This window comes from Bidens hawaiensis, unplaced genomic scaffold (genome assembly GCF_021521415.1).
Source record: "Bidens hawaiensis isolate Kalapana, Puna unplaced genomic scaffold, B.hawaiensis_p1.1 tig00027112_1, whole genome shotgun sequence".
Classification (NCBI taxonomy): Eukaryota; Viridiplantae; Streptophyta; class Magnoliopsida; order Asterales; family Asteraceae; genus Bidens; species Bidens hawaiensis.
Genome location: NW_027494379.1, coordinates 120,717 through 145,305, shown reverse-complemented (window position 1 = coordinate 145,305; position 24,589 = coordinate 120,717). Strand labels below are relative to the sequence as shown.

Here is a 24,589-nt window from a genome sequence, read left to right as displayed (position 1 = left end):
ATATAATTGTATATCACACAAATAAAATAAAAAAAGAAAACAGTTAGAAATACAACAAACCATACAATATTCAATTATTTTTCCATTTATATATATCATTATAATATCCAAAACAGTTAGTAAAGATGGACCCTTACAACAAAAACACCAAAGGGTCATCATTAGGGTATTATATATTTTCCTCTCTTTTATAGTGCACTACCAAAATGACCAAAAAAAGAAAACCAAAAATGGAAAATAGTCAAAAATACCAAAACCTTCAAGTGTCCAATTCTTCCAAATCCCATTTTATCCATATCATCATTAAATGAAAATTTTAGATAAAACAGGTTTTAGATTAATTAAACCTTGATATTGTAACATATTGTAAGTTTGTAACCACTATTATGATCATATCATCATCATTTGCCTTCGATAACGGAAGCTAGACCGCTCACGACTTTACCACCGCTCTTTAACACCTTCGGTTTGATCTCCAACGGCTCCCATTGTTTCACACCTTCATCCAATCCTTCCTCCTCTTCAAATTCCACCGTGTCTGAAATCCGGTTATTATTATTATTATTATTATCGTTAGGATTGTTGATAGTTTGGTTAATGCAAGGGGAGAGCCATTTTGCTTTAACATAATCAGCGCGTCGCCACGGAGGTAAAGGCATTCCTTTTTTCTTCAAGCTTTGTTTTGCTGCATCGGAAACTATGTTGATGATCTTCTGGAGACGATCCGGCTTCCCAACGAATATTTGAGGAAGCGTTTGAAGAACCGCTTTGTAGCTTTTGGTGGATCTTGCTATTTCAAATTCGGCTCTGAAGTCTATGTCGATTATCAAACGTTCCCCTTCAATCACCACATCAATATACTCGTATTCTCCTGTTGTTATAAAATTGATGAATTAACAAAACCAGATTATCAACATGTAGCAATTAAAGCCATAACTGTTCTCTCGTAATGTAAATTGATATGGTTTATAATTTATATAGTTTATTTTCATTTTAGCAAGGGCAAAAATGTCTTTTACAAATTTGACTACCTAAGTTATCTTTTACACACAAGTATGATTATGTGATTAAATACCAAAAAAAAAAAAGAAAAAAGTAACTAATTATAATGTGATTAAATAACAAAAAAAAAGTAACTATTTAAATAATAATTATAAATACCATATAATAGTCAGACTACAAGTTCAATTTTGTAGTTACAATTAATAACTATATTCCTTTAAAAATCCAATACAAAATAATTTTATGTTAACTGAATTCTCAAAATTTTTATATGATTTCATAATTAGTTCATATTATAAACTTTATTAATTCCTCACTAGTTTTTAGTGGTGCAAAAAAACCAATTTTTAGTGGTGCAAAAAAAACAATCTTTTTCTAGCTCAAGCCAGCCCAGACCTCGAATAAAACTCGTTTAGTTATCAACCCCAACCTCAAGTCTTGTATGGAAGCTCGTTTAGGCGCATCAAGCATTAACAAGCCTCGTGTGTCTGTTTTACCTCTCATGGAGTTCTATGTACTACACGAGCTTTGAGTCATCTAAGGTACTAAACGAGCTCGTTTAAGATTTCCTCAAAACGCATGTAAATAATAATACATATATTAATTAATTAATAATAAACAAACTGAGGCAGAACCCATACTTGAAAAAATCGACTCACAAACCAAGCTTTAGGAAAAAAAAGAACTCGAAATGATCCGAGCTTAAGCTCAAGTATATCGAAACAAGCCAAAGCACATTCACACCCACTCTACTTATCATAAAATTGAAAAATTAACAAAACTAAATTACCAACACTAAGCAATTAAACATTTAAACCCACAATATAAATGTTCCGTAACGTAAATTTAACAAAGCATAATATCAGGGACCCCTAATTTCATGCGAATGTTTTCACAATTTAAGGGAAATTGTCTCTTACCTGCCGGATAACTTGAAGTCTTCTCCCACCGCGATTTACACATCGAAACCGTGTATCCGGTAGCCCGTAAACCATCAGTAACAATTTTCCGACTAACTTCATCGTTCTTCTTACAAATCTTATTTTTATCAACTATTTTCGCCACGTCAGCTAACAAATTCCTTTCACAAATTGTCTCACACACCACCAAACTCTGTAACATTTACAGCATAATAATTTAGCTTAAATTAGGTAATAAAATAATAATAATAATGTATATTCGTTTTTATTAGCCTGATTATTTTCTTTTGGTCGTTGTCGGTCTCAATTAATGAATTGGCTGCCAACTGTCCCAACTTTTAACTTATTTGTTCCCAACGGTCTGCAACTAAAGAAATCCTAACATTGTTAGTTGCAGGTTGCCGGAATTATTTGCTCCCAACGGTCTGCAACTAACGGAATCTTAACACAGTTAGATGCAGGTCGCCGAAAAACGTTATTTTGTCGGAAAAGTAACTTTTTTTTTCCAGAAAACACCACCCGCACACCGCCACCAGTTGACTCACCACCACCAACCATTTCCAAGATGTGTCTACGGTTCCAGCAACATCAATAATAGGGACTCTTACTAGGGAAAAAAAACTCCTAAAGGTCCGATACAGGATAAAAATATGAGTTTTATACAGGATAAAAATATGAGTTTTTTGGAAAAAAAATGTGAGTTTTCCTATAAAAAAACATTTATCAGACGACCTGCAACTAACGACATTAGGATTGTGTTAGTATCGTTGTGTTGGTATCGTTGAGAACAAATAAGTTAAAAACTAGGACCTAAGCCGATGGTTGGAATTAATGTTTCTCCGACAACATGCCACTAACAAAGTTAGGATTGTATTAGTCGCATATCGTTGGAAACAAATACGTTAAAAATTGGGACCCACAGCTACTAAAAGACGATAATTTGAATTAATAAAAACCAGTATAAATCATAATAATAATAATAATAATAATAATAATAATATTGTATAAATGATAATTATTATTATTACCTTAAGAGGATCATATACTTCAACGGATGAGCTGTGGTTGTTATACGAGTTACCAAAACAATTAAACGAATCAAGCTCATCATCCGAGACATCCGAGCCACCACATTTGGTGGTTTCCACAACAAAACTCAGCTTCTCGTGCTCTTCAATGAAGCTTCGAACCATTTTGTCCAAGCAAACGGAGCTCGGCTCGAACTGCGGCTCGCCCGAGCCTCTCAAAAAGCTCGAGAAATCGAAGAACCGTTTCAGCCTTGACTTCGGTACGGCTTTCACCGGCTCGAGACATTCAGGTACGGTCGAATCAATTGGTTGTATCTTCATTGTTAATGGCATAACGAATACAAATACAAATACAAAATACAATTCGTAACACTAATAATAATAATAATAATAATAATAATCAAAACCTAAGCTAGGTACTCATTATTGGATAGCCGGCCAAATCAACAGGCACAGAAGCCTAAAAATATTATCCTGCAAAATTGATGATTACTTTATTTTTGCAAAATAATAATAATATTATTATTATTATTATTATTATTATATTTTTTTAATGGCGAATTGTGAAGAATAACTTGTAATCTCTGCTACGTTGCGGTCGCTTTAGCGTAGGGTTTTAACTTTTAAGCTACAATTAGGTTGTAGGCTATATGCTTACGTCACGGTTGAGTAAATGACGTAAAGTAGCCGGAAGATACATCTCCGGTGACGGAAAAATGTGTGATCGGAAAGCTAAGATGTGAATTCAGGTTGTGTGTGTTTAGTATTTAGAAAGGAACTGAGACTTTGGTTAAGGGGGTTCTTATATAACAAGTTTGTGTGTTTTGCTGACGTGGAATTTTATTTTGCTTACGTGGAATACAGTTAGTCATATTACATTATTACTAGACTGTTCGTGTATTACCTTTTTCGTTAACGGGTTGAGGGTTTTATTTTACGTGTAAACGTGTCATTTTGAGGTCGTGTTTAAGTTCGACTATTCGATCCCTTTGATGCGCGAAAACCGGAAGGAAATCATAAACCTTAGCCCCTAGTCAGATTCACATCCGGGATTAAAGCTCTGATTTGTCCATTCATCCGAATATCTTCAAACCGGTTCAAGTGAGAATCGAACATGCGTTTCTGCTTAAGGACGAGACTTTTACCGATAGACTGAATTATTATGATGAAAGACGATTAACTAATTGAGTAACAAACTTGGAAAAAAAAACTTTGTTTGATTGAATAAATGAATGTGAATAAATTACATTTACACTTTTGAACGTGTGTTCGCGATTGTTGGAGTTTATATTAGTTTGTTTCGTATTGTGCTTACATAGAAATGAATAGAAATTTATTGTTGGTTATTACCAATATAGTAATACTTCGTGCATCAATTCTAACTCAATCGAATTTCAGAATCAGTTCTATGATAGTCGAATATCAAATGAGCCACGCATATGATTATTGGTTAATGAATGATGAACACACACATTAAATTTTCGTTTGTGTCTGTACACTCGTCATTATGTTCATTTAGAGTATGCACAACAAATATAAATAAACACAAGCATTTTAATGTCAATCACAAACAAGAATTTTGGTTGTTTATTTAGTTAAAGTGAAGGAACCACGCCCGTGTTCATCTGATTCATGTACATATCTTTATAACACATATTTTAAGTTAAAAGGATCAATCAAGTATAATTTGGTCATTTAAAAATGATGAGACGTTGATGTTTATTTACTGATAAACAACCCAGTCCGTGCTCCTTTGATTCGTGCATATGTCTACTTACAAGTTATAACACATTATAAAGTACGAAAATCAATCATAGATCGTTTGGTTATTTGTAAAGGACGAATTGTTGGTGTTGGTTTAGTTGAGTGGTTGCACCTATAACCTATGTTGTTCGAAGCTGGGGTTAATAATGTAATTCAACAAGCAAGGTTAGTCCTTTTAATTTTAAGTACATGGTGTCTTGCGGTTTGAAATATAAAAGGGCAATAATGTCATTTAATATTTGATGGGCCCACGCATCACTCAACAAGAATTTACTCTCTTGGCGCTGCTTATCAAATACGTTTACATATAATTACAAAAACTGTTCATAAGACTATTTACTTCACAAGTTTGGTCCTTTATGAATGTTATTTGACATTTTGGTCTTTTAATATAAATTTTTGTTAAATAATCTAATGAGTGGCATATATTTAAACGTATAATGTATTTGATGTAGAAACAAGGTGATGAAATACTATAACCACTTTGTATTTTGAATTTTTTGCTCTACTTCTTATTCTCTCTTTATTGTAGTTGAAATATGAAACTTCTATTATCAACAACATTTATAAACTTAGAAGAAATGACAAAATATTGTCATATTATTGTTTGTGTTTAGTAAAGCTTGATCATGAAGTGTAATTATAAAAAAAAGTAGTTCGTGTATTAGTAACGATTGTAACTTGTAACTGTAATCTTACATTGTCATTGGTGGTGATAGACAGATCTTTGGACATAGAAGGTGAGATCTAATATTTTCTTTGTAAATACATTGTTGAGACCCCGTTAAGTAAATCACTTGTCAGGTCATTAAATTCACTTACATTCGACATGGTATAGAACTAGATATTCAAAAACACTGTTTACGTTGTGATTTGTATATGCGATATAGATAAAATTTATCATTTTTGTTAATAAGTTGTGTCTAGATCATGTTCATCGTCTTTTCCAAATAATTTTTTGGACATTTAGTAGGTATCGCTAGCATTTCCACATTTATCGTGTGACAACTTTGATGCCACATGTATTTTTGTCAATCAAGTGTTTCACACTCACACGAAAACACATCGAAAAAGACATTCAATTTGTCTAAGAGAACATTGCCAGAAAAGAAAAACATGTTTTGTTCGTATTCACGAGAATATTAATTTACCATATGTTCGATAACCGCATGCCACCCCTCATTTGCTTTATTTGTGGCCATATTTAGTTGCTACGTACTACGGAGGGTGTACAAAAAGAAGTTTAAACGAGCTAATTTTGATTATGTTAGAGCTATTAATTTAAATGAAATATTATGTTACGTAATAACAAAAATACATTACTTCAAATGGATAAAAAAAACATACTAATGCTTTATTTTGAAAACAACTTGGGTTTTGTTAAAATGCATTTAATATTGAGAATGAAACTTACATACGAGCCTAAGAAATACTTTATTTTGAAAACAACTTGGTTTTCACTAAAATTTATATTTGAATTTTTATAAAAGAAAATAAATAACAATGTTTATTTAGTTTTTAAAAAACTAACGATATAAAAAATTATAATTAACTGTTAAATGAAATAATATAATAAAAAAATAAATGTTTATAATCCTTAATAATTACAAAAATGTAATGTAGTTAAAAAAAACTAACGACAAAGAAAGAAAAATAAAATTAAATGTAAATGAAAAAAATATAATAACAAAATAAAATAAATGTTTATAACGGATAGTAATTTAAATTGGCTGTGTTGTAAAGTAAAAATTCACAATATTCTATTTTCAGAAAATCCAAATTAATTTAATTTAAATGAAAACCCAAAGAGATACTCACATGTTTCTAGATATGTACACGACATTTATATATCTTAGTTTCATCAAAAAGGATGGAGAAGCTTGTACACGAAGTTACAAACCAGATCGAATGTAGCTTTTGATATATTTATCAAAAATAAAACACGTTTTATTGACTTTATTTCATAATATTTTTGTCGGTTGAGATTATAGAAAGAACTTTCAAAAGCAATTCAAGTATAACAATATCCTAATGAATTAATGATGGTGTCGAAGCACGAAATGAATCTTACCTGATCCATGACGATGTTTCCACGGATTTTCGAGATGAACGAACCACGTCTTGATCTTCTTCTTCTCCGGCTGCGCCTGCGACCTGCAATGCTGGGCACCTGCAATGGTTTCGGGAGTGTGGAGGTGACTGCTAAGATATCCTGAGGATTTCTTGTTTACAGACACAAAAAGTGGTGGTGGCTCTTATTGAGCATGACCCATGATAAGGAAGTGGAGACCTCCTTATATAGAGTCTCAGGGCCACCATCATGGTACCCTAATGGGCCTAGCCCAGTTAGGGTTACCTCCACAAAACCCCCTCGGCCCAATAACATTGTATTAGTCCATGCGATAAAATAAGCCAAACATAATAGATTTAGGGTCGTAGAACCGGGTTTTAGTACCTTACCCCTACAAGCCCCCCAAGTCCAGCGTTGCTCCTGGGCGCGCAAGCGTCTAGGTGGAGCGCTGGACTTTATAAGGTGTGAGGCGGTTTTTTCCCTTTTCTTTGGCCTTGTCTTTATTGTCTTTTGAGTTTTGGGAGGTTTTCTTCATGATGGTGACATGTTGTAATAAAAGCCTGCGCGCGAGGCGACTTACGAGCTATAATAATAATGAAGCTTGCGCGTGAGGCGACTTACGAGCTATAATAATAACAGCTTGCGCGCGAGGCGTCTTATGAGCTGTAATAATAATGAAGCTTGCGCGTGAGGCGACTTACGAGCTATAATAATGAAGCTGGCGCGAGAGGCGACTTACGAGCTATAAGAATAATGACAGCTTGCGCGCGAGGCGTCTTATGAGCTGTATGAATAATAAAGCTTGCGCGCGAGGCGTCTTATGAGCTAAAAGAATAATAATGAAGCTTGCGCGTGAGGCGACTCACGAGCTATAATAATAATGAAGCCTGCGCGCAAGGCGACTTATGAGCTGTAATAATAATGAAGCTGGCGCGAGAGGCGACTTACGAGCTATAATAATAACAGCTTGCGCGCGAGGCGTCTTATGAGCTGTAATAATAATGAAGCTGGCGCGAGAGGCGACTTACGAGCTTTAATAATAATGAAGCTGGCGCGAGAGGCGACTTACGAGCTATAATAGTAATAAAGCCTGCGCGTAAGGCGACTTACGAGCTATAAGAATAATGAAGCCTGCGCGCATGGCGACTTAGGAGCTATAATAATAACAGCTTGCGCGCGAGGCGTCTTATGAGATGTAATAATAATGAAGCTTGCGCGTGAGGCGACTTACGAGCTATAAAAATGAAGCTTGCGCGTGAGGCGACTCACGAGCTATAATAATAATGGAGCCTGCGCGCATGGCGACTTATGAGCTGTAATAATAATGAAGCTGTCGCGAGAGGCGACTTACGAGCTATAATAATAACAGCTTGCGCGCGAGGCGTCTTATGAGCTGTAATAATAATGAAGCTGGCGCGAGAGGCGACTTACGAGCTATAATAATAATGAAGCTGGCGCGAGAGACGACTTACGAGCTATAATAGTAATAAAGCCTGCGCGTAAGGCGACTTACGAGCTATAAGAATAATGAAGCCTGCGCGCATGGCGACTTATGAGCTATAATAATAACAGCTTGCGCGCGAGGCGTCTTATGAGCTGTAATAATAATGAAGCTTGCGCGTGAGGCGACTTACGAGCTATAATAATGAAGCTGGCGCGAGAGGCGACTTACGAGCTATAAGAATAATGACAGCTTGCGCGCGAGGCGTCTTATGAGCTGTATGAATAATAAAGCTTGCGCGTGAGGCGTCTTACGAGCTAGGAATAATAAAAGCCTGCGCGCGAGAGGCGTCTTACGAGCTGTGAATAATAAAGCCTGCGCGTGAGGCGACTTACGAGCTATAATAATAACAGCTTGCACGCGAGGCGTCTTACGAGCTGAGAATAATAAAGCCTGCGCGCGAGGGGCGTCTTACGAGCTGTAGCATAATAAAGCTTGCGCGTGAGGCGTCTTACGAGCTAAGAATAATAAAGCCTGCACATGAGGCGACTTACGGGCTGTAAGGATAATAACAGCTTGCGCGCGAGGCGTCTTATGAGCTGTGAATAATAAAGCCTGCGCGTGAGGCGACTTACGGGCTGTAAGAATAATAACAGCTTGCGCGCGAGGCGTCTTATGAGCTGTGAATAATAAAGCCTGCGCGTGAGGCGACTTACGGGCTGTAAGAATAATAACAGCTTGCGCGCGAGGCGTCTTATGAGCTGTGAATAATAAAGCCTGCGCGTGAGGCGACTTCCGGGCTGTAAGAATAATAACAGCTTGCGCGCGAGGCGTCTTATGAGCTGTAATAATAGTGGAGCTTGCGCGTGAGGCGGCTTACGAGATACTTTATGTCACGCGCCACGTGCAGATGTTGCATGCACGTGCGCGTAGACTTTGGTTTTGTGTTATGCGCCACGCGCAGATGTTGCGTGCGCGTGCGTGTAGACTGTGACATGTGCGAGCATGTGATGCGTAAGCATGTGTAATATACGTGAGCATATGTGATGCGTGAACATATGGTATGAGGATTCCCAACCCCTAAGTTTGGCGTGTAGCCATATGGGATCTTAAGAGGATTCCCAACCTTACAGTTTGGCGCGTAGCCATATGGGATATTAGGAGGATTCCCAACCTTGAAGTTTGGCGCGTAGCCATATGGGATATTAGGAGAATTCCCAACCTTGGCGCGTAGCCATATGGGATATTAGGAGGATTCCCAACCTTGAAGTTTGGCGCGTAGCCATATGGGATATTAGGAGGATTCCCAACCTTGAAGTTTGGCGCGTAGCCATATGGGATATTAGGAGAATTCCCAACCTTGGCGCGTAGCCATATGGGATATTAGGAGGATTCCCAACCTTGAAGTTTGGCGCGTAGCCATATGGGATATTAGGAGAATTCCCAACCTTGGCGCGTAGCCGTATGGGATATTAGGAGGATTCCCAACCTTGAAGTTTGGCGCGTAGCCATACGGGATATTAGGAGGATTCCCAACCTTGAAGTTTGGCGCGTAGCCATACGGGATATTAGGAGGATTCCCAACCTTGAAGTTTGGCGCGTAGCCATATGGGATATTAGGAGGATTCCCAACCTTGAAGTTTGGCGCGTAGCCATATGGGATATTAGGAGGATTCCCAACCTTGGCGCGTAGCCATATGGGATATTAGGAGGATTCCCAACCTTGAAGTTTGGCGCGTAGCCTTATGGGATATTAGGAGGATTCCTAACCTTGGCGCGTAGCCGTATGGGATATTAGGAGGATTCCCAACCTTGCAGTTTGGCGCGTAGCCATAAGGGATATTAGGAGGATTCCCAACCTTGGCGCGTAGCCATATAGGATATTTGGAGGATTCCCAACCTTGAAGTTTTGGCGCGTAGCCTGATGCGCGCATGCACGGCGATAGAGTGGTGACTCGCAAGTGCGTGTGCATGGCGGAGGTCTCTTGCGCAAAACCCAGATGGTGGTTTCCGCGGCGGCACATGCACGGCTGCGGAGTGAGAACCCCCGGGCGTGCGTACATGGCGGCGGAAGTCTAGTAACTTCTGGATCTGCAATTTAAGAGTCAGATCTGCAACTTTATACCTAAAATCAAGGTCTGTAATCTAGACCTAGATCTGTAAATCAGATCTGGACAGATCTGAAGCCCGGAGCAGATTTAAAACCATCACAGATTCGGAGATCCTGAATCACAGATTCACAGATTCGGAGATCTGATCATTCGAATCACGGATTTTCCTTCTTGCCCAGATCTGGAAGCCTCTTTTTAGATTTATGGATCTTTTTGAGCTTTAATAGAACAAGCTTTGAAGCCTTTTTCTGTAAACTTCCAAATCTGTGTTTTTCTTGGGAGAGATCTGACAGCCGAGATGAAGATCGAAGGGCAGTTCGTTGCCGTCCCACGGATGGCGCCAATGTCGAAGCACGAAATGAATCTTACCTGATCCATGACGATGTTTCCACGGATTTTCGAGATGAACGAACCACGTCTTGATCTTCTTCTTCTCCGGCTGCGCCTGCGACATGCAATGCTGGGCACCTGCAATGGTTTCGGGAGTGTGGAGGTGACTGCTAAGATATCCTGAGGATTTCTTGTTTACAGACACAAAAAGTGGTGGTGGCTCTTATTGAGCATGACTCATGATAAGGAAGTGGAGACCTCCTTATATAGAGTCTCATGGCCACCATCATGGTACCCTAATGGGCCTAGCCCAGTTAGGGTTACCTCCACAAAACCCCCTCGGCCCAATAACATTGTATTAGTCCTTGCGATAAAATAAGCCAAACATAATAGATTTAGGGTCGTAGAACCGGATTTTAGTACCATACCCCTACAGATGGTTTTATAGGAAACAATAAAACCGAGTAAATATATGTAATACTGTTTGTTTATAAACAAATATTGTTGTGTACATTTTTTTACGTATGTATAAAACCAATGATAAATCCGAAACTAATACCTAAGTATAGATAGCTTTAGGTGTGAGACATGATATGAGATTAGTTTTAAAATCTTTACAGTTTTGAAACAGGTAATGTTTGGTGATACAGTTCGATTATCATATATAATGTACTATTTAACCTTAAATGTGTTAATAGTATGTTTAAACTTTTAGAAACTAATATTGATAAAATTATTGAAAATGTAACTAAATATTTGATATTTCAAATTGTAAGCTTAAAGTAGAGTTTCAAGCAAAAGACATTTTAACACGTAATTCTAATCACATGAGAAATTAAACAAGTATGCTAACAAACCCGATAACACGTAACGAAAGATCCATGATTATAACACACGATTTTATAATCAGATATAAGAATAAGATTATTCGATTACTGTCATCACTTCCGAATATATTTTTCTTAATCAAATTTGTTTAAGGGCCAAAGTTGGATAATATTAACTTGAAAGGACTAAAACTAAATATCTAAAGAATAACCCATGAGCAATTATAGTACTTCTTTATGTGGGCCCAAAAGAGATGGCTATATTTGGAATTTGTTATGATGAAGCGGCGAATGACGTCGACCTCGTACGACACGCGGCGAATGTGATTAAGGATGTTTAACAGATGTACGACCAAGATTGTTCCACGTGTCAACGTCACAATGATACAGACCATGCCTATCTATAGTAAGTGATTCCCCTAAAAACTGGAATCATTGTCCTATTACACAGGCTATGTTTGGGCTGTGTTTCAACAATGGAAACCAAAGTAAAGTAATACATTAATATTTTTATTTTGAGAATGGCGAAAATTTTTAAAATATAAAGTTATACAAATGTTTGATATAACATTATACCCGTGTGTCTTTCTTAAACGATATATCAATCGTTCATATCAATTTTAATGTTTCCAGACCTAATTGAATAAAGAACACCATTAGTAAGGAAATCTATCACTGTGAAAAAAACTTCTTTGAATCAGGTTTCAAACTTTTGAACATAAGATTTCAAGACTTAAACCATCACACACATGCATTGGACCAGAAGGTTAGCTACAGTTTAGTTATAACACTATTAAAATTTCAATATTATTCAAGTATTTTAAACTTTCTAATATTCTTTAAACGGCCAATGAATAAAGATATGACTATTAAGGGTGACCAAATGACAAAAACGATCTCATATGCCTGTGATCGCATACACCTCTATGTAGTCCAAGCTCATAATCTTCGTTATCAAGGAAAACTCATCCCCCAAGCGGCTAAGCCCATTATGGTAAACCAAAGTTCGGGTCAAATTCGAACTGAGTTGGAGATATGTGACCTCCAACCCAAATTTGCACTTCATTCTGTAATGTTTGTTGAGCTAAACTTATTGGCTTAAACTTTCTAATACGAATAAATAAGTTATGTATTGCGTTATAACTGATTGAATAAATTGTCACTATTAAACTTTATTTAAGTAACATGCCACGGTTTATACAAATATAATTTGTATATATACAAAGTATAATTTGTATGTTTTAGTGAACGATTTAAAAAAAAAAGTTGACGGGTCACATTATTATTCTTTTACGTAAAAGTATCTTAATATTTGTTCATATGGTATATGACACATAAAACGGAGATAAACAAAAGTTTGTAAATTTTATCAAGTGACGGCTATTTTCAAAGTTGAGATTATTATCGGCCAACTGCATAAAGTTAGGATTATTAAAATCCATTTTTCCTAATTAAAATAAATATATGCATAAACATGACAGAATAAAAGTGTAAGTAGGTTTAATATAACCAAAACTTTCGTAAACAAGGGGTGATAAATCTGTAAGGATTATTTGTCTATGTGATGTATTATAACATAATATAAATATAGACATGTTTATCTGATTTAAACACTTATATACTTCAAATGATAATAATATGGAGAAAAGAAAAACTTTCAAATAGACGGCATAAAACAAAGGGTAAAACAAAACAAAGGGCCATGTTTTATTATTTTTTCACTCGTTATACAACTCGAACCAAATGACAAGACTAGGACATCAAACATCGACACAAAATATGAAACACCTAGTTAAAACTAAAGCATAATCAATTGTCTTTTTTTTTCTTAAATAATTCACTTCGATTCTCTTTATCCTCAATCGTGTAAGTTCTTTCAATTTACTATTATTACTTGTATTTTTTAGTAAGAAAGAACACGATCAAACATTGTAGCATTGTTACCACAAACACATTTTGTCGTCCGATGACAAGAACAAGAAGCAGAAGACTCGTGTCTGATGATAATATGTGGCATCTCGTCTTGAATATATGACTTTCATAACTATCCAAACGTTGTTTGAATTTGGATGTTTTCATCCAACATAGTCACTAGATGGCCACATTTAGCACATCGGAGCATATGGTGAACATCACAAGGTAGAAAAAATATATGATATGTTAGTAGTTGGCATAATTTGTTAGAATAATATTAATATTTTTTAAAAGAAAGTGAAATGTGTTTAATTGAAATATTATATTTGTAGGTCTTGATAAATGTTATACATTGAAAAAAAATGGCATGTTAGTAATCGTTGACTTCTTGTCATTAATCATAAAACTGTTAGCATAAGAGTTATAAATATTTAAAAAAGAGATTTGGTTCAATTCCTAGCTACCGATTTCATATACTAATCGTTTGTTGCATAACTCAGCTTATATATCACACGTCATGGTGGGTTGAAGTTTTATTTGAGCTTAAAGCATATTATAAAACCCTGATTCTTTTGTTAAGACGTAATATACACATGTTCTAACAGATCCTATTTGACATCTTCTAATTGCCCTCTCGGGGATGCCTATTTTGATAAATACTGAACATATATTTTGTTACATTACTTGATTAAAGACTATATTTTGATGAATGATGATTATTCATTATGATTATTCATGGAGTCATACGGTATTCATTAGACACCTAAAAAAAGCCATAAGAAAGACTACATCAAACATCCCCAATGCTGGACATGATATTATATCGAGCAACAAAATAACAACCGCATTTTGTGGCCCAACTCTGGAACACCAAAGCCGGTTGCAAACGAGCAAGTCATCGCTCGGCTCGTGAACAGATTCAACCCAATTACAATCCGGTTCAAATAAAAGACTTAAAAAAGCTTAAAAGCAGTAAAAATAACAAAATCAATAAAAAACTTGGCCAGTGTTGGGTTTTCATATTTTCATGTAAATAACTTACAAAAACACATGTCAGGCCCAGCCCATTAGGGCTTTTACGTAACTACAAATTGGGCCTCTTCTTGTCCAGTCAAAATTCATCCTAAAATTTTGAAACGCCAATTCCCACCAAAACTTTTAGGCGCCAAATTACTCAAAATATTTTGAATCAAATCCACAACAACTCATAAATACACCCAACAAATCTGCATAATAGCCACATTATACATCTTCCAGTCCGGCTATTATTCACTCTACAGTCTTCCAGTCTCTCAGGTAAATTAAAACAATAACTAAAGCTCTTCATTTTTCGGTATCGGTGTTTTTACTGGTACCGAAAACATGATGAATACAGGTTAAATTCAAGATCTGAGCCTAAGCTGAATAATTGAAACAGTTAAGAAATAGTTTAGGTTATGATATTGATTTTAATATTTATTTTTTGTTAAATAAATGCATTATGCATCTGGATTTTTATTTTAGGGGTTTTAGAAATCTGATACAGATCTGTGATTTTGTAATTGAAGGGTAATTTAGTAATTTTTTATATAGGTGTTTAGATTTTAGAACGCTTTGTTTTCTGTAATTGAGGGGTGATTTAGTAATTGTTGAGATGGTTTATAAGGTTATGAACAGTTTGCTTCTGTAATTGATGGATAATTTACTAATTGTTGAGATGGTTTATAAGATTATGAACAGTTTGCTTGATGTAATTTAAGGGTAATTTAGTAGTTTTTGAGATGGGTGTTAAGATTTATGAACAATTTGCTTTCTGTAAATGAAGGGTAATTTAGTATTTTTTGAGATGGAATATAAGATTTTTGAACAATTTGCTATCTGTAATTGAAGGGTAATTTAGTAATTTTTGAGATGGTTTTTAAGATTTACGAACAGTTTGCTTTCAGTAATTGAATGACAATTTAGTAATTTTTGAGAGAGATTATAAGATTTATGAACAATTTACCTTTTGTAATTAAAGGGTAATTTAGTAATTTATGAGATGGATTATAAGATGTATGAACAGTTTGTTTTCTGTAATTGAAGTGTAATTTAGTAATTTTTGAGATGGTTTATAAGATTTATGAACAGTTTGCTTTCTGTAATTGAAGGGTAATTTTGTAATTTTTATGATGAATTGTAAGATTAATGAACTGTTTGTTTTCTGTAGTTGAAGGGTAATTTTGTAGTTTATATGATGGATTATAAGATGTATGAGCAGTTTGATTTCTGTAATTGAAGGGTAATTCGTGAGATAGATTATAAGATTTATGAACAATTTTGTTTTCTGTAATTAAAGGGTAATTTTTGTAAGACAAAATGGCATAACAGGTCCTTTATGTTTGTACGGTTTTTCAATGGTCGTTCTTTGGTAAACTTAATGACAAAAGACGTATTTCATGCTTCAAATTCTGTTCACGTTACGTTCTTTGGTACTAACCTAGTTAAACTTTTTCGTTAAATATGGTCATGTGCTTTGCACATGAAGACAGTATGGTCATTTTACCCCTTTAAGGACTGTTTGTGTAACTAGACTAAAGTTATGGCCTTTTAAAAAAAATTCATCTCTCTCTCCCTCTCATTCCACCAATATTCATCATCATCTCCATTTTTTCTTCATGTTAACCACCACCTACCCCAACACCACCACCACCGCTTATCACCACCAAATCCGGCCCCACCAGAAAACTCCATATCTGACAACCATTAAATCTGGCCACCTGACCAACACCATCATCTTCTTTCTTTTCCAAAACCCAAAACCACCACCACCACCTGTTGCAAACCACCGCCACCCACCACTCCACCTCTGCCACCATCACCATCCCATTTGTAGTTCTTCAAACCCAACTTCACCCACCACCTGCCACCACAACGTCGCCGGCGGCGCACATCACCGCCCCCTCAATCTCTCCGTCAATCACTGAATACTGCCCACACCTTTCTCTCCGACTCACTCCTTTACAAATGCTAACACCCCCAAATTTCAATTACCAATTTCCGAATTAGGGTTTCCAAACCCTAAAACGAGGTATTAGAACAAGAAATACTGGGATCTGGATATTTGTTTGCTCAGAGTAAAAAAAGAGAGAGTGATTAGACAATGGCAGCGGCGGTATTAAGATAAAATGGAGGTCGGAAATGGTGACGGTAGTTGTTGACGGTGATGCGTACAGAGAAAGATCTGACGGTGGCAGGTGGTGGCGGCTGTGACTGTGGCGGCTGAGTAAGTGGCGGGTGGGGCTTGAATCTTCTGGTTGCCGGAAAACGAGAGGTGAGAGAATGACGGTGGCAGGTGGTGGTGGCTGTGACTGTGGCGGCCGAGGAAGTGGCGGGTGGGGCTTGCATCTTTTGGTCGCCGGAAAACGAGAGGTGAGAGAATGACGGTGGCAGGTGGTGGTGAAAGTGGCCAGGAGAGAGAGAGGTGAGAGAAAGAGATGGAGAGAGAGAGAGTGTAATTCATATATACAATATAATTTTTTTGTTATTAAATAATTTTAAAGTTACAAATATACCCTCATGTAGATTGCACATGACCAAGTTTAACGAAAAAACTTAACTGAGTTAGCGTAAAAGGACGTAACGTGATACATTTTTGAAATATAGAACATGATTTCAGTCATTAAGTTTGCCAAATGACGACTATTGAAAAACCTTACGAACATAAAGGACCAGTTTTGCCATTTTGTCTTTTTGTAATTTTTATGATGGATTATAAGTTTTATGAACAGTTTGCTTTCTGTAATTGAAGGTTAATTTTGTAATTTTTGAGATAGATTATAAGATTTATGAACAATTTGCTTTCTGTAATCGAAGAGTAATTTTGTATGATTTATGAAAAGTTTGTTTTCTGTAATCAGGGCAATTTAGTAATTTTTGAGATGGATAATAAGATTTATGAATACTTTGTTTGTTTATTTGTTTGTTAGTCAGGTTTGAACAATGGCAGGAAAAGGCGGTAAGGGTTTGTTGGCCGGAAAAACTCCGGCGGGTGCAGCTAACAAGGAGAAAGATAAGAAGAGACCGATGTCTAGGTCCGCTAGAGCTGGTCTTCAGGTTTGGATATAAACACTAACTATTTATTTCTTGCATTAAATGTGATGATTGGTTGTTAAATTTGCTTTATATGGTTTTGTTACAAGGGTGTATATAATATTGAAAATTTGCTTTGTAATTGAAAAAACCCGAACGAAAACAAAACCTTGTTTAATGTTTTTTTCTTAAAAAACTGATTTTATTGTTCGGTTTTGGTGTTGCATGTAATATACACTGAAAAAACTGAATTTTTATTTATAATATTTCATTAGTTGTTACTTATTAGTTATCAATATAAGTTAGTTCCAAATTTGTTATGTTGTGTCATGAAATTTGTTTTTGCACAAAATTTTCAAGCTTTATTGGCGCTTTGTTGTTGTTTTGCTATTTAAATGCTCATAGAGTTGAAACTGAATGTTTTTAAATAGCTCAACTGAAGTTTTGGTTTTTGGTTTGATTTTATAAAAAATAAAAAATTGTTTGTCGGGTTATTTTTTGAGTTAAATAAGCTGCTCTGGATGTGAATTTAGAACTTGTTTTTGAGAAGTGTTTTGGATTTTTAATACAAAAGTTTGCTTGGTTATTTGTGTGTTAAAGTGTTTTCAAAATGAATTTTGTATTTGCTTAATCTAATATGTGTATTTTGTTAGTTTTTGAGATTTAAGTCATATTGGCAAGATATATGACAAAGACTGAGACTCAGGTTCTGTTTCTGGCAACTATCTCTTAACAAATTACAGAAAATGTTGTGTTTGTTTGGTGGAATATGAATACGAGACTTAGTCTTGACTGTATATCTTGATAATATGTTTTGAACCTCAAAATTAATACACATATTAAGCATGAGCATATTCAAAATTTGTTATTTAAATCGGCTTATTTAACTTGTAGTTAATCATGAAAGCGTTTTTTATAAGATCTCTGAAACATTTTTCAAAAGAAAAGTTCTACATTTTCAAGACTGCTTATTTAATTCAACATATCTTTTAACTGTAAGCTTTTGGATTTTAATTTTTTCAACTTTGATCTGCAAGCAATACAGTCGATCTGGCTAGACCAATAAATTTTTCACCTCGGCTTCGTTAATTTCAACTTAGCAACGGTTTTAACTTGCAGAATACATAGTAAAACAATAAGCCATCTTATTTCTTTAAACCATATGAATTGACTTTAACAGTATTCCACATATACTTGCAGTATAAAAAGATGCAGGCTCTTTAGACTGAGTTTCTTAACATTGCTTTAGATATTCATAAAATAGTTATTTATAGATATATTACTTGCATCTTTCAAAATACTAAACCCTATTGCTTTATTTAATCCAAGCTTTTGCTTATAATTTGTTTTTTTTTCCTCATCTTGAGGTGTTTTTTTTTTAATCTCAGATGTTTAGAAGTTAATGTTTTCCTCGTAAATTTAGGTGGATTTTTTAATCTTACTTTTTAACCAATAAAAGGTTGCAATGCGTAATTTACGTTGAATCAGTTTTAGTAGAATATTGGAGTTTTTTTTACAGTTAACCTTTGAATTTGTCTAATATGATGTTTAACAAATTTTGTTAGGTGTGCGTGTGTCCTTTAAAATGAAAAAGAATTTAATCTGCAATATATGTTGTTGATTATGGTTAGGATGTTTTATACTGATATAAAGTTCGATACGTATATCAAACTCAAATCATTAAGCCTAAGCTGATCATTTGAATACATATATCAGTGGCTTACGAAAAATATACTTTAGTAAGTTATATTTGATAAAGTTGACGTTTATATTGTCTTTTACTTATAAATTCTTTTATGTTTGATTCAGTTCCCAGTAGGAAGGATTCACCGCCACCTGAAATCAAGAACTTCAGCTCACGGGAGAGTGGGGGCCACTGCAGCCGTTTACTCTGCTGCAATTCTGGAATACTTGACAGCGGAAGTGCTTGAGCTAGCTGGAAATGCCAGCAAGGATCTGAAGGTGAAAAGAATCACCCCGAGGCATTTGCAGTTGGCTATTCGTGGAGATGAAGAACTCGACACCCTCATCAAAGGTACCATTGCTGGTGGTGGTGTTATTCCTCACATTCACAAGTCTCTCATCAACAAAACCACCAAAGAATGAGTTGTTTTATGTCCGTTTATGCGTTGTGTTTGACCGTGTTTGACTTGTTCTTATTGTTACTGTAATGGGATTATGGTATAGTTTGTTTGGATCTTTTGTTATGTGACAGATTTTAGGATTTAATGGCTTTTAGTGATGTGATCAGTTGTTTTACTGCAGCAGATTGTTTGAATTAGTCTCCAAAGCTTATGAATGATATTTGGTTAAAACTTTTTAAAAATATAAAAATGTTGTTTTTTGACACCTAGAGTACAATGGGCTGTAGTGGTTTTAACATCTGTACTTATAAGAGTTTAGTCTGGCCTACTATAGCCCATTTGCTACTCATAACAACTAAGGGTGTTAATTCTTGACACGACTCGAAACCCAACCCCAACCCGACACGATAAAAAACGGGTTTTGGGTCGGCTAACATGACCCGTTTAAAAAACGGGTCGGGTTCGGGTTGACCTGTTAACCCGTTTAATTTTAGATATTTTAAAATTAATTTTATATTCCCTATTTAGTTTTAAAATGTGCTAAAGAATTTAATTATTTTTCATTCCCCGTATTACTTTTTTAGGTATCCTCTTAAATTCTATTTTTCGTGAACGACACTTTTAAGTTCTCAACCAAAATTTCATTACCAAGACGCATTTCTTCTATCTATTCAACAATATGCATGAACATAACGTCAAATTCATCTATATCTAAATCGACTCATGCTTAAATTTCATTTGAATTTTGCAATATATGGTTTGATTTTATTATAATTCGTATGTCTGATTATATAAATTAATTTGTTTAAAAAATATGGGTTAAATGGGTCATGTTCGGGTCGACCCGAATTTATGTGTGTGCGGGTTAGGGTTGACATATTTGACACGAATAATAATATGGGTCGAGTTCGGGTTGCACATTTCAACCCATCAACCTGCCAACCCGTCAACCCGACACGTTTGACACCCCTGATAACAACCAGAGGTGCACAAAAAAAACGGGTTCCGGACCCGAACTATTGATTCCTACCCGGAACCAGACCTGACCTTACCCGTGGGTACGGACCAGGTTTTGGTTTTCCCCTGAGAACTATACCCGAACCGGAACCGGAACCGACTTGGTGGAACCGGTTCCGCCAATACCTGGTCAAAATCTGACCCTACCCTATCCGAAACCCGAAAAAAACCCGATGGAACCGGTCAAAACTATGTCAAATAACCGACTATACCCGGAACCGGTTCTTTCTCGGTTTCGGTTCCTGAGAATACCCGATTTTGTGCACCTCTACATGGCAACTTTGGCAAGTTTTCACATTCTTGTTTTTTTTCTTGGTAGTGTAAATGAATGTGTTTTTGTCCAGCAAATTTTATACATAGTGTAAAGTTACTAGTTTTTGTCTGAAAATTTTGAGCTTGGCCACCTTGGAATCTGAAATTTGTTATACGTATTGAGACCGGGTAACTTGGTATTTTTGTCCAAGCTTCACCACGGATTTATACATTAGCTTTATACTTTAGAGGAAATTAATTGATTCTTTTACTTACATACTTTGTTAGTTCTCTATAAGGGAGATTAGTTTTATACAATGTTTTTATCTCATGTTATCCATCAAAATAACGATGTGAGACGATAAGGCTGTAATACAATGTAAAATTGATGGATAAGTCCGTAGCTTTTTTTTTCTCATTAGCTTTCATATAAGCCAATCCTTTAATTTTTTTTCCATGAATCCGATTTTTTTGATCTATTCGTCATTTAAATTTTAAACCACTTAAATCTAATTTCAATCGTGTATTAAAGTTTAAATTTCATCCAACAGAGTTTAAATGACTTCATTTCTTTCAATGTACTGAGTTTCTCCTTCAGTTCTAATAACAAGAAAACAAAGAACCTAATATAAATTCTAGCAACACATTATACAACCATAATGTGCAACTCAGGCTATACAAGTATACAACTGCTACTATCGTTGTTGTACCTTGATAGAAAGACGAGTTTAGACACGTAGTACGTTTTTAAGAAACACATTTTCACGAGACCCTAACCATTTTTTTCATAGTCTTCTACTATAGGATTTAAGCTAACACTTTGTAAATTTTGAAACATATAAGTAAATACTAAATTGATAAGTGATTATGTGGAATAAGTGAGTACATAGAGATCTTGTGTTGGACTTGCACTGTACTTTCAAGTTTCAAGATTGAAAGTTGAAACAGTAGAATGGTACAAACTCTCATTGCATTGAGAGTGGCATGTGAACATGCAGAGTACCATCACATCTCCTATGGCTTTATATGGTCATAACTCATAAGTTGGCACCCAAGACCAAACCAATGCCTTTCTACTTTTAATATTTCTATTTCTCTAATTAAATATCCCCACAATAATTAATTTTCTAAATTGTATTAAGCAGAGCCGTCTTCGAGACTTGTTAAAATTTTTTAGGTCGAAGGTGAAAAAAATTAGGACTTAAATAAAACAGGTTTTTGTTAGGTTTAAACAATTTAATTTTTAAATAAGTTTGCTTGCTTATAATTTGGATTGTGCAAAAAACTTTTTATATAAAAATAGGCTAAACATGTCTCAAGTGAAACTATAACCCACAAACTTTAAATTGAAAGCCAAACTCCTTTGTCACTAGACCAAACTAGTAGTCGTATGATTGAGACATTAAATATACATATTGTTTTTTATAAAAATATATATAATTATTATTTTGTTTTAAATCCAAGCCTAACGAGATGTTGGGCTGGAATCCGTCAACCACCCTGCCCTGATATTGAGCAAAATTAGGTAAAGAACAAGTTTTAAGGGGCCTATTGTGCCCATATAAAGCTCAACATTGTGATGTATAGGTTTTGATTATATCTTACAAGGACTAATTCCCATCTAACACGTCTTATATGAAAATTAATCAAAATTTTTAATTTGTCTAATTGTCTAATTGTATTTTGCTAAATTAGGTAATGAACAAGTTTTAGGGGGTTATTATGCCACCTTTATGAAGCCCAACATTGTGATGTATAGGTTTTGGTTATAAGTGTAATTCCCGATCTAACACGTCTTATATGAAATTAATCAAATTTTGGTTCGATCCGAGTTAATTTATCTACCATGTTTAATAAAATATGGTGTCGGGTTAAATCATGAATAGATAGATTGACCTCTTAATCCATTTTAATATATAACTTTGAAAATAAAAATCGAATTTATAGGCTTAATTCATTAATCAATATATAACATGTTTACAACCTGATTACATCCCAACAACTTGTTTCGACTAGTCCACCTGCTTGAGAACCATGAGTCGTGTCCAAGTTATACAATGTTAAGTGTGTTTTGAGTCAATCTTGATTTTGGTCTCAAGAAACAAAGTTGGCCTTATAACTATCAATTAATTTCACAAAGTAGATAATGAAGGAACCACAAAAAAAGAAATAAAAACAATTACACATTTCACTAGCAAACATTATTTCTTTTTTTGAAAGGTGTATATAAAATTATTGTAATGAAGTCCCATTCCACAATACTTTTCCCAACATTACATGTTACCCACATTTTATTCTCCTTGTTAAGTCTGTCACAAAGACAAATCAAAGGACCAGTGGCTTCAGTCATCCCACTACAGAAATTTTTTTAGTCAATACAAATTATTAAAGTGGTTATGAAAATTTTTGTACACATCAATAAACTATTTCATAACAGTGAGAAATCAATTGTTAGGATATGATTTTTTTTTTTTAGTGTTTTGCTGGAACATTGGCCTTAAGACTATATGTAGTGGAGGGCTACAAAATCAGGATGATTTTTGATACGTGACTTTTAATCAACAAAATAACTATTTTCATTTTAGGGTTATAGCTCAAAAATCGCCCCCAATGGTTGCCATTTGTCACAATATTATTTTCCTTCACAAACCAGCGACATGAACATGTCGCAACCCCCTCCCCCCAATCGCCCCCTCTTGTCGCTGTGGTGGTGGTGGTGGGGGGGGGGGGTTACTGCCCAAAACATCGGCCCTATTCTCGCCTTATTACGCATAGCTTAAGATGCTAGGACTAGAGAAAAATTAAGTACAATAACAGATTTTTATGCCAATCGAGTCTAGACATTTTACTTTTCTGGTTCCTATTGCTATACCAATGGGTACACAAAATACAATATCGCCATATATCGAATGTTTCTTATGCCTAGATTTATTGAATACCGCATCGTTCATGAAACTACATAATACCTAACAACTAGTAAAAATAATCAATCTGATCAAATCTGTCCGCTGTTTTTTTTCTTTATTACCAATTTTTATAATTGATTTACAGAAAAAAAATGAATTTTGTATGAATATCCATGATATGATGATATTAGGGCTGAGCACGGTTCGGTTCGGTTTTTGGGTGAAACCGAAACCGAAAATTCGGTTTTTTCATATATACAAACCGTTCGGTTTCGGTTTTTCGGTTTCGGTTCGGTTATATTCGGTTTTTTTTGTTTTGTTTTTTTTGTTCTATTAATTGTTTTATGCGACTAGCTCCTATGTACAAAAATACATATTAACATTTACTATTTCTTTCACAAACTCTAATTTCTCTTACAAATCTACTGAACCAACAAACTCCTAATTTGTTTCGGTTGTTGTCGCATATGGTTTAGTATAAATATATTTAACAATCATTTAAATTATTTATTTTAATATTTAAAGTTAATCGGTTCGGTTCGGTTCGGTATTTTTGAAATGGGTAACCGAACCAAAACCGAAACTTTGGTTTTTCAGAAAAACCAAAAAAAAGCCGTCGGTTAATGCTTTGGTTCGATTATTTTGATTTGGTATTTTCGGTTTTCTGCTCACCACTAGATGATATCTTGGCCTAAAATAAAATAAAATAAACACACATTGAGGATTTACTCAGCATACATCTATTAATATTGGAGTTGCCCTAAATCATTTCAAATGTCACACGCCACCTGTCCCCACCCCCGGGATTTATGATAGCTATCTCCACACCCCTTGATAATATCCTTTTTGTAATTATGCCCCTCAAATATCAT

At 35.1% G+C, this 24,589-nt stretch overlaps 2 protein-coding genes across 2 annotated transcripts; one reads left to right on the top strand and one right to left on the bottom strand.

Annotated features, from left to right (window-relative positions):
- Positions 1 to 358: 358 nt before the first annotated feature.
- On the bottom strand, positions 359 to 3,135 carry LOC143574810 (uncharacterized). The gene is made up of 3 exons (XM_077059333.1): positions 2,951 to 3,135; positions 1,923 to 2,115; positions 359 to 871 (listed from the first exon to the last, which is right to left on the bottom strand). Exons 1-3 carry the CDS (start codon positions 3,113 to 3,115, stop codon positions 402 to 404), a joined length of 828 nt encoding a protein of 275 aa, XP_076915448.1. The 5' UTR covers positions 3,116 to 3,135; the 3' UTR covers positions 359 to 401.
- An 11,530-nt stretch (positions 3,136 to 14,665) lies between these two features.
- LOC143574809 (putative histone H2A variant 2) lies at positions 14,666 to 19,692 on the top strand. Its single transcript, XM_077059332.1, has 3 exons — positions 14,666 to 14,704; positions 17,356 to 17,482; positions 19,268 to 19,692. Exons 2-3 carry the CDS (start codon positions 17,369 to 17,371, stop codon positions 19,562 to 19,564), a joined length of 411 nt encoding a protein of 136 aa, XP_076915447.1. The 5' UTR covers positions 14,666 to 14,704; positions 17,356 to 17,368; the 3' UTR covers positions 19,565 to 19,692.
- Positions 19,693 to 24,589: the final 4,897 nt, after the last annotated feature.

Bases quoted from the DNA above. Each gene is read 5' to 3' on its own strand.
- LOC143574810 (XM_077059333.1), bottom strand. From the start codon at position 3,115: ATGGTTCGAAGCTTCATTGAAGAGCACGAGAAGCTGAGTTTTGTTGTG. The intron at 2,116-2,950 runs GTAATAATAATA...TAAATGTTACAG, and splicing joins AAGTATATGATCCTCTTAAG to AGTTTGGTGGTGTGTGAGAC. The intron at 872-1,922 runs GTAAGAGACAAT...TTATAACAACAG, and splicing joins GACTTCAAGTTATCCGGCAG to GAGAATACGAGTATATTGAT.
- LOC143574809 (XM_077059332.1), top strand. From the start codon at position 17,369: ATGGCAGGAAAAGGCGGTAAGGGTTTGTTGGCCGGAAAAACTCCGGCG. The intron at 17,483-19,267 runs GTTTGGATATAA...TGTTTGATTCAG, and splicing joins CCGCTAGAGCTGGTCTTCAG to TTCCCAGTAGGAAGGATTCA.